Source organism: Phalacrocorax carbo, chromosome Z, assembly GCF_963921805.1.
Source record: "Phalacrocorax carbo chromosome Z, bPhaCar2.1, whole genome shotgun sequence".
NCBI classification, from domain to species: Eukaryota; Metazoa; Chordata; class Aves; order Suliformes; family Phalacrocoracidae; genus Phalacrocorax; species Phalacrocorax carbo.
In genome coordinates, this window is record NC_087548.1 from 34,503,523 (window position 1) to 34,514,564 (window position 11,042).

The 11,042-nt window shown below is 39.0% G+C and overlaps 1 protein-coding gene across 1 annotated transcript; it reads left to right on the forward strand.

Annotated features, from left to right (window-relative positions):
* The first annotated feature begins 228 nt into the window (after nt 1–228).
* Nucleotides 229–9,972, forward strand: TYRP1 (tyrosinase related protein 1). Its single transcript, XM_009512242.2, has 7 exons — nt 229–610; nt 3,386–3,708; nt 4,702–4,906; nt 5,850–6,017; nt 7,451–7,630; nt 8,990–9,136; nt 9,710–9,972. Exons 1-7 carry the CDS (start codon nt 229–231, stop codon nt 9,913–9,915), a joined length of 1,611 nt encoding a protein of 536 aa, XP_009510537.1. The 3' UTR covers nt 9,916–9,972.
* The last annotated feature ends 1,070 nt before the right edge of the window (nt 9,973–11,042 follow it).

Consider the following 11,042-nt stretch of genomic DNA (forward strand, 5'->3'; position numbering starts at 1 on the left):
ATCTTTTGTGCAGATAATGAGAGAAGAGAATGTTAGTGTCTGTAGTCACTTTCTGTGGTTGAAGGGGTAGCCTGGAGGTTTGTATCTTTTGTTTTTATTCCGTCCCCTCTCTCTCCCTTTCTCTTTCTCTCCCCAACAGGAGCTGCGTGTCCCATTGCAGGAGACAAGAAGTCAGCGTGCGTGGACTGCTGGCTCTTGGAAGGAGCCAGCTCTGCTGGATCCGCCGTCATGCAGCTCCCCATGTTGCTGCTGCTTTCCCTGCCACTGCTTCTTAGCATGTTTGGCCAAGCTGGAGCTCAGTTCCCTCGCCAGTGCGCTACTGTTGAGTCCCTGAGGAGCGGCATGTGTTGCCCAGATTATTTCCCTGTGTTTGGGCCAGGTACTGACCGGTGTGGTGTGTCTACGGGGAGGGGCCGATGTGTACAGGTGACTGTTGATTCACGACCCCACGGACCACAGTACATCCACGATGGGCGGGATGACCGTGAGCAATGGCCCATTCGCTTCTTCAACCAAACCTGCCGGTGCAATGGTAACTTCTCTGGTTACAACTGTGGATCATGTCGCCCTGGTTGGAGTGGACCTACCTGTAGCCAACAAATCAATATAGGTAAGAGCATCAGAAATATGACATCAAAATTGCCTGTTGGCAGTGCTTACTTCTAAATGTATTTAGCATATTACTTTTCTTTAAAATGGAAAATGCCCCTTATATTTATTTAGCAACTGTACTTTGCCATAGGGGTTATTAAAGTAGCTGTTTGATAAATTGTTCAGCTTGTATACCAAGCACCTATATTTACCACCCAATAAAAGGAAGAAACAAAACCTGTACCAGTGCAGCATTAGGTCCAAGTCCATTAAAGAACTGAACATCTAAGTTGAAAAAAAATGTATTCTTTGGAATTATTTAAAACATGTATATGTGTTTGTGAGTATGTCTGGGAATAATACATATCTAGATACCATGTTTAATACCTTGTGACTACTTTAAGTGGTATAGCAGCTCTTTTGATTCAAACTCCTTTGATAAATCTCCACACTATGACGTGGCCTTGTAAATTATTACTTACCTAGTCGCTGTCAATGTCTTTAAAAGCCTTAACTCATGCCTATGAGCTGTTCAGATGAGTCAGGACAGGGGCTGGTGGGCATTTCTGAGAGTTCTCCAGTTTCATTTTAGTCCAGAATATCTGTAAACAGATGTCTAAAATTTTCTGAAACAGTTATGAAAACCCTGTGGGACATGAAAATCTTTAATATTGTATGTAAATTGAAAAAGACAAGCAGGCTTGGGGACATATCCTTCTTCCTAAGTCAAAACCATCTGAATGAATAAGATTTCAGTCTTTATTAGTGAAAGTTTAAAGGTGTTCTTGAAATCTTGTAAAATCCATAATCCCCAAATGAGTGGTTTCTGTTGACATGAGAAACAATAGGTCTCTAGCACAAATGTGCAGTGCCTTTTGCAGAAACAGAAATCAGCACTGCCATTCTTTTCACCAGATAGGAAACACTCCATGAACGTGAGTGCGTGTTCCAGCAAGGGTTAACAAAAAAATACTCACCAATTTAAAATCTTAAAAGTAAGATTCCTTAAAAACAACTTACTGAGGGTTGTGGGAAAGACCTTAGGGTTCTATTCATCCTTTGAGCTCCAAGAAGCAAACCAGAACGCAGAAAGTATGACTCATGAATTGGATCTGCTAAGCCAAGTTGCCAGGTTGCACCCTCTGATACTCTGGCCTGTTCTCATTTACAATGATGATAATTCGGGGGAGGGGGAGAAAGAAGTATTAAGACACACAAACATAGCAAAGTAAATGTGGAGATAGGCAAAAAGCAGTTTTAGCTGATTTTCTATATCAAGAAGGGTATACAACAGCACTTTTTATTTTTCTCACTTATTAAATCCTTAACTACTCAGTAAAATGCTACGCAAATCAGATTTATCATGCATGACAACATAAGTTTAAGAAGGGGAAATTAGCTTCTTATTATGCTTTAAGTTTCCACATGGAGGTCACCTCTTTTGTCATCCAGAGAGCTGGCCCCAGCTGCTCAGACTTTAGAAATAATTATTGGATTACTGTTGGCACATCCATATAAAATAGCTGTGAAATGCAGTCTGATGCCTTCATATCTTCTAAATTCATGCCTAACTTTAATAATAGTCCCAATTTTTATTGTGGTTCTGGCATATAATTTGAAAAAAGAAAAGGTTATTGTGTCTTTGTAAATCAAAAGTAGATGGATATTCTTAGCGTGCTACTTAAAATCAACAACAGAAAACCCTTCAGTGACCAGGGCTAGCATATCAGTTCAGTTCTGCAAAACGGAAAAGCATGTTTCAGGATACAGAGTCCTTAGATGAAATTCATGCTTCATAAAATTATTTCTATACACTTCAATGAAAAGTTATTCCATAAGCTTCAATGAAGCCAAAATATCCCCCACTGCATCAATGTTATACAGTAGTTCACTTTTATTCTTTGTATTGATTCATGCTGAAGACCTGTTGCTTCTCATATCAACACAGTCTATCATTCATTTGGACAATTACAGATTTTACAATACTTTTTATAATGAAAATGAGTGCATGTTTAAGAACAGCTGTGAGGACTCCTACCCATGTCTTAGTCTAAATTTAGCCTGAAATCTTCTCAGTCCAGGTGAAAGAGCGCTGGACTGGGACTGAGGTGATGTAGACTCTGTTCCTCTTGCTGATATTCTGGTATTTCAACAAGTCAATTTTCTTCCTTGTTTCATTGTCTATATGTGGTCAATGATATTTTTAAATGGGTTTCAGATATACTGTTAAAAAGGACTAATATATGTCTGTTGTTAATAAGAGCAGGTAATTACATTAGAGAGATCTTATACTGTGTGAAATTCACAATTCAGTGGTGAATCTGCCATTTTTCCTACAAAAGTTCAAGCATAATCAATGTACGTCTTCACTAAATCAAGTGGTAGAACTTCTGATTATTATAAATTGCTATATAATATTCTTTTCTTGTAAGAAAAGGTTTCCTTACCCCAGGAAACTTTATATTAGATGAAGTTCTGAAAGGTTTGTATTACAAAGAACTGTCTTCGTCATTTCTCTGACAGGATGGAAGGATAATCTGTAATAATACTCCTAAAAGAACTAAAACCACAAGGTTTTGGGCTTTATTTTTATTCGGTTCAACCTTTCTGATAATAAATAACATTTTCTATTTATGCTCAGTATTCTCTGAATGGCCCCAGTAAAAAAAAAATGAATGAATACTTGAAGAAAAAGGGATTTACCCGGAACCATAGGAGCAAAACAAATTACTCCTGTGAGATCAGATCTGAGTGTCTATTGCTCTGGTAACTTGCTTCTTCTGTGTCGTCACAGTCAGGAGGAATCTTCTGGATCTGAGTGCAGAAGAAAGGAGGCGTTTTGTGGATGCCTTACACCAAGCCAAGGTGACAATCCATCCTGACATTGTTATTGCCACACGAAGACGTGAGGAAATATTTGGACCAGACGGCAACACACCACAATTCGAGAATATTTCCATTTATAACTACTTTGTGTGGTCTCATTATTATTCTGTCAGGAAAACTTTCCTTGGTACAGGGCAGCAGAGTTTTGGAGGAATCGATTTCTCTCATGAGGGACCAGCTTTTGTCACGTGGCATAGATACCATCTACTGCAGCTTGAAAGAGACATGCAGGTGAAGTTCACATTAATGTTAAGCCATGTGTTCATGCTATGCTTTGCACAGTTAAAGAACTTCTACCCATATTCTAATAGGCAAAAGTGATAGCAGCTTTCTACATGTTGAAATAATTCTGCTTCAATATCAGTAATTCATTAGGTATACTAAACTTAATACAGTACATTTTAGACTGTCATTATAGAATAGCTAAAAATAGTATTTTAATAAGATTAACGGAAAGTGTAAAAGTTGCATAAAAATCTCCTGCAAAAATGGATACAAATTCTAGATATATCCATAGAAAATTCTAGATATATCCATAGAAGGCATGTTTGGATGAACAAAAGTTATTGCCAGTATTATTTTTAATATTAAGGCCCTGAATCTTGACTAAGTTAGACTAATCAAAGCAGCAGAAGTTCTGAAGAAAAGTATTACAGAGGTGGCTTGGGTGGCTTGGGATATGATAAGAATCATATCTTATTTGTATAATTAGTGCAACTGGTTAGAGAAATCAGTGTTTTGTTACACCCCGTTCCATAAACTAGTGATTCTTTTGTTTCCTTTTCCTTGTGTGAACCTATCCATAAAAGGAATATATTATTTTATTGAGCTGTGTCTCCACTAGCTTCAATGGCTCTGCATCGGACTGAGGCACAAACTCCCTTCAAAAACTGACATTTGACATCAGTGGCATTTTGTTATGTGGAAGCCCTGAGGAATTCTAGCTCCTGGTGATTTAATATATATTCCTATTATGTTAGTAAACTTGATCATTAGTTAAGCTAATTTGGCTGGCCAACACATTCTGGTATATAAATACTGGAAGCCAGGACACAGTCCAGAACTGTTCAACTCCAACCCGTACTAGAACCCGTACTCTCCTCCATGAGGCATGACTCTGACTCTTACTAAGATGTATTTAACTGTCTCTTAACGTCCTTCCAGCAGAAGATATTATATCTGTCTGGGGAACACATGTATTAACACCATATTTATGTTCTTTAGAACATGCTGCAGGACCCCACTTTTGGACTGCCCTACTGGAATTTTGCAACAGGACAAAACACTTGTGATATCTGCTCAGATGACCTGATGGGAGCAAGAAGCAATTTTGACGTGTCTCTCATCAGCCAGAACTCAATCTTCTCTCAGTGGCGAGTGCTATGCGAAAATATAGAAGACTATGAAACTTTGGGAACCATCTGCAACAGTAAGTATGACTGCTGGCAGATATTTGGAGAGAAAATCCTTTTAATAATAAAGAAATATAATGCTTTACATTGCAATGGCTTTTCCCAGCCAAAAAGTCTTAAAGTGGTTTTTGAATATTATTCCAAGTTTCAACATTCTTCTGAGACAGTACATACTTATTGTCTGTCTTGCACTGAGGTACAAAGCAGTTCATAATTTTATCAAGAACTTGTAGCACAGGAAGAGCTAAATGGTTTGACTTCCCTTCTTATGCAGTATATATTCATTTTCTGTGCCATAAATAATTAAATCTGGCAGTGTCATTTCTTAACTGAAGCTTAAGTTTTCTTCTGACTACTCCACTTATCACCTTCATGGCATTTTCTCCAAAAACGAGAACATCTAACAAATCCTTGTGTTAACTATGTGGAATATGTTTTGAATGTGAAGAATATTGAATCCTAACACATCTACCTCAGCTACAAGAGCTGAAAAATCCCAGCAAGATTCTTGTATATTAATCACATTCAAGCCACAACTCAGCATCTTTATGGAAATAGGGGAAAAAATAGGAAGAAAATAGTGGGTTAGTCACCTACATAATCAGCTATAGTCCTTCCCCCCGCTACTCTGCCAGGACATCCTCAAAACTTTGTCTCAGGTCTCATCAAGAAATCACAGTTGAAAACTATAGAAAAATTTTCCACAGAAAATTCCTACAGAAACACAAATTTCAATAAGAGGCTTCTAGATGCTTTTTAAAATCCTGGTGCAAAGAACTCAGCACACAGGACCCCATGAAAATTCAGATTCTTTGCTTGACATGAGGAACTGACACAGTGATTCAGTTTAAGTGTCTTTTGCAAGAGATTTTTTTCCCCCCATGGTTCAGTCATTAGAAGGATGCATTTTGTGGCCCACTATTTTGTACCAGTATTGTTTTCTCTTCTCTGCACCTCAAGGCACTGAGGGTGGTCCCATCCGAAGAAATCCTGCTGGAAATGTTGCACGGCCTATGGTACAGCGTCTCCCAGAGCCCGAGGATGTTGCTCAGTGTTTGGAAGTTGGTGTATTTGACACTCCTCCCTTCTATTCCAATTCAACAGACAGTTTCCGTAACACAGTAGAAGGTAAACATGGCAAATAAAAGGACCTGTAACAACTCCACATAAGTCAAGGGACCAGGCTTGTCATTTTTCCTGTTGGAAGCATGTGTCTGGAGACAGTCTATCGGACATTAAGAACACACTGTACTTAGCATTACGTATTAGCTTATTATTAAGTGGAAATAAGCTGTGGGTAAATTATAGCTTATGTTAGTTTTTTAATAGTGTAAAAGGCTCAAAAGTCTGTCACTGGTGTACTAAGTAGAAACTAGCTGAGATCAGGTCCCGGCAACCTAGTAATAGGTTGGTGTTGCTAAAAACAGACAGCCCTTGCCTGCAGACTGATGCAGCTGCATCCTTAAACAAGGCAAACAAGTGCTCTTGTACCTGAATAAAAACAAACAAAAGAAAGCAAAAGAAATTATAAGCCTTGGTAGTACTTAACAAAATGGTATTGAAGCAGTAATTGAGGTCTTAGAACAGGATTTACTGCTGGACAAGTTATTCCTCCTCTCTGGGCGATATAACTCTGTTCTTCTCTAAGCTCTACATGTTTAAAATTAAATTTTCAGTCACTGGCATCTGAACACACACCCTCCCCCACAGAAGCCAGCCTACAGATTTTATCCATGCTGCTCAGCTAGTATACTACCAGCTGCTTCTGCACTTTAATAATCCACAGTTTTTAACAGGAACGACTAAGATTCATAAGAAAAGATTACCAAGTGACAGTTCAGATCCCTGCCAGACCTCCCATAGATCCTCTGGCTCTTTTGAAGAGTCAGAACTCCTACAACAGGGAGGATCTGCTCCATTTTCTTTCTCTTCAAGAAGAAAGAAAAAAAAAAATAATAAAAAAAACACACCAAACCCAAACCCCAAGAATCTACACCAATCTTTTAAGTTTTGGATGCTTCAGATCCTGACGTCAGACATGAAGGTTATGAGGTGTTAGGCACTAACAGAGTTACACAGGGTATCTTCACTGAAAAACCAGCATGTGAAGCTTTCTAAGAGATGTTCACAGTAAGCATGGAAACGGTGTGCGGAAACATAACAGCTAGTTCATTAGAATAGATGGCAACATATACAGACTTAAGTCAGCACTTAAAAAACACGTGCAACTATTTCAGTTATGCTGAAAGGTCCCAGATATATACCTTTATTTTCATGCTACGATGTGGTTTATTTTGGCCATTTTTGCTTTATATGCCAACAGCCTTGCACGCCACATTCTCAACATTCTTTTGTAAAGGCTATTTTAATCAGAAAATTATGCATGCTAGGGACATTTCTCAAATGCCAATAGGCAGAGAATTAGCTACTCATTTATGTTAAGCAAGGCAACACAACAACACGACAGCCTTTCGGAGAAAAAGGTATCCAGATGGGACTGCAGCTTCCAAACAAAATCTTCAGTGGGATTTTTTTGTGTTCTTCTTTGTTTTCATATTCAGGGTACAGTGATCCTTCAGGGAAATACGACCCAGCCGTTCGAAGTCTTCACAACTTGGCTCATCTATTTCTGAATGGGACAGGAGGGCAAACCCATTTGTCACCAAACGATCCCATTTTTGTCCTCCTGCACACATTTACAGATGCTGTTTTTGATGAGTGGCTAAGAAGGTATTCTGCAGGTAAGATGTGCTCATGGACAGAGGCAGGATGGGTGGTTTTCAGTCTTTGTAGTCACAGGAGCTCAGCTGCTTCTTGTCGGACAGCAAGATACATCTAAGCTTAGGAGAGAGGACTGGAATTTTAACAGTATAGTTAATAAATTCAGAGTAATAACAAGCAAGATCCTTTCCTCACCTCACTAACAACCATTTTCAAATCACCATCTGTGAAGGGACTTGGCCAGAGATACATGGCACAATTCAAGAAAACAAAATATGCAAATACATTGCCTCCACAGAGCAAAGGCAGTGTAACCATGGAAGATCCAAATACATCATGGACATCCCGTCATTGTGAGGATTAAATATCTACATTTCTTCTTGTCAAACAAGGTCAGATGCCACACACACCCTCACAATTCATTTTGACCTCCTTTTTGATTTACTACCAGCATTCTGTAAACATATCCATATCCTTTCAAAGGATGGTCACTGTTGCTGCCCTTGTTTCTTTAACTCTGAAAAAAAAAGAGAGAAAAAGAATAAGAGAAGAAGTGAAGGAGAGGGAGGAAGGAAGGACAGAATGAAGAAACTACAAGGAATGAAGAAAAAAAGAAACAAAGAAGGAAGGAGATGGCATCAGGAGATGGGATGACAATTCCTTGTAACCCTAATGTCTGTGCATCCGTCTGCACAAAGCAACGACTGTATTCCTGTTAGGACAATCCAGCCCCCTCTTCCTTCTTCTGCAGAAGACTGCTGATGCACAACTGAGACTTCTTTGTGCAGCTTCTACAACCAGTCTCATTTACTTTTCCCACATCAACTATCAGAGAACAATTGTATCCCCTTGTGGTACTTACATAACCTACCGCAAGTTTTTGCATTATCTTACCAAGACAGAATTTTTTCTTTTGCTTTTTCTTCAGCTGACTTTCTCCTGATTTACCATAACATTACAAAAATATTCCACCGGAGTTCATATCAGCTGCCCTCCTGAAATGCCTGAGAGAGCGCTCTTCATCACTGTTACATTCAGACAAAGCCAGATTGTAGCAAAAAGGTTTTCCCAGTCCTCCCTATATACATATTTCTTCTTTTCTGTGTGAGAAGAAAAGTCCAACACAGGCAGAAAGTTTTACAATTTACTGGTGGTTTCTGTTAAAAAACAGAGATATCATCAGTAGTCTTGCTTTTGGATAGAGCAGAGCCCTCCATTTTGGATCTGTCACACTGGAAAACTAATCCCTCTAGATTAATTTAGGATAGGAAAAAAAAAATGAGGGTCTCAAAACCCTGAGTCATTGTTGGGAAAAAAATGAAGTAGTGCAGATTATTTTGATTTTATTTACAGAAGTGTGATTTGACTTTCAAATTTAGATATCTCAACATATCCACTGGAGAATGCTCCTATTGGACATAACCGACAGTACAATATGGTGCCTTTCTGGCCTCCAGTTACCAATAATGAAATGTTTGTTACCGCACCAGAAAACCTGGGATACAGCTACGAAGTTGAGTGGCCAGGTAAACTGTCCAACCTAGACACTTCCTCTTTTTTTCTCACCATGTCTTTTGCCGTTTAAGCTTATGCATCATATAAAAAAGTTGGCTCAAATTTCGCAAACATTATTTGATGCCTCTGTAAAGGTCTATTTCTCTTTTCTTGCATGGCTTTCCAAATCAGTTGTGTTTGGGATTTAGTACAGCTAAATAGCTACTGATTATAGATTGTTCCTGCATGAAACTCCCACTATCCACCTCAATTTTTGGCAAAGTACTCATTTGGATCTAAACCTTGCAGAAGGTCCATATTACTATATCATGCGCCTTCATTAAATCACTACAGAGAATGCAAATCCCTCACAAACCAGGCAGAAGAAGAAAGGTCCAGGACTGGATTGTTTTTAGGTTGTAGCAAGACAGACTGAAATTTTCTCACATTTTGGAACAATTATTATCAACCAAAATCCAAACTACTTTTAATTCACAAGTCATTGAAAAATGACAGATATTGAGCTTTGGTTTGTCCCTCAGATATTTATCAAAATACTTGACATTTCCTTTTAATAACCTTCCCTTTTGCTTTCCTTTCTGTAGGTCGGGCTCTCCGTGTCACTGAGATGATAACTATTGCAATAGTGACTGCACTGGTTCTTGTTGCAATTGTCTTTGCTGCAGCTGCATGTATCGTACGTGTCAAGAAAAATAAGGATGAGTTGCATCAGCCTCTTCTTACTGACCAGTATCAGCACTACTCAGATGATTATGATGGCATACCGACACCGAGCCAGTCTGTTGTTTGAAGAGGCAGCACTTTTTAGCATCTGACTGAAACTGTTTATTTTGCTGTGTTTTATAAATGGTGGTCATCCATCTGCTTTAAAATAAAGAGCATAAACTGTCAGCTGTCTTGATGTGTTTGCTTCAGGCTTCACCTCCTCTTTCATCACATCTAGGCATCAATAAGTCACCTTCACAATGCTAATTCTGTGTTGATTTTAATAGAATTCCACTAACTCTTCAGGGCTCACCTGCAAGCCTTTCTCATGCATACTTCTGTAAACTCTGGTAAAATTTAGTTTAGTTGCCAATGCCATTTGACTTCATCTAGCCCTTATACCCAGAATCCTTTTATGAGGTACTTCTGCGAAAAGGTCAAGTCTAGAATGCAGAATCCAAAATACAAGTAGATATCTTGGCTAGGTGAGTGGAAATGTGTTTCAAAATAGCCAGCGTGCCAGGCAGGGAGCTACAAGGGAATTCTGAGGTGAACAGAATCCATCTTTATTCAAATAACATAGTTTTGATCTTATTGCTGCTTTTAGGTGGATATGTGAAAAGAGATTCACCACTGAGAAGCCACTCCAGCTTTTGGACAGTTCAGCTGCATGTTCAAACACAGCTGCCTGAAGGGGATATCCATTTGAAAGGACAGCTGGCAGCTGCCTTCATTTTATTTTGATTTTGATTTTTCACTCTCTCCCATTCTCTCTCCCACTATTGCCACGGCAGTTCATTCTTCCCAGCAATGAGACACCTTCATTTCTCTCCTGCAGGAATTTAAACCTGCATCTCTTGTAATTTGAGAGAAGGCCCTAGGCATCAAGCTGTAGAATAGACTTGGAAAAATAGCTATATGCAACTGTGTTTAATTTATTCAACATGAGCCAGTGGGAGAGCAACAAACTGACACCTGCCTTTACAGCCTGAGGTAGGGCTTGAGGAACCTGGCTTCAAGCCTCACCTCCTCTCTCTCATCATAACCAGCTACCAATAAATCATCTGATTGTCTTCCTATGATGGTTTACTGAATCTAAATTAGCAGTCATTAGCTGACACACAGAGAAGTTCCTGGGTTCAGACTACTGAATTCCATATCACATACTCAACCTTCTAATTGTCAGACTATGAAGTCAGGCTGGCTCTTGTC

Bases quoted from the DNA above. Each gene is read 5' to 3' on its own strand.
- TYRP1 (XM_009512242.2), top strand. From the start codon at position 229: ATGCAGCTCCCCATGTTGCTGCTGCTTTCCCTGCCACTGCTTCTTAGC. The intron at 611-3,385 runs GTAAGAGCATCA...GTGTCGTCACAG, and splicing joins TAGCCAACAAATCAATATAG to TCAGGAGGAATCTTCTGGAT. The intron at 4,907-5,849 runs GTAAGTATGACT...CTGCACCTCAAG, and splicing joins TTTGGGAACCATCTGCAACA to GCACTGAGGGTGGTCCCATC.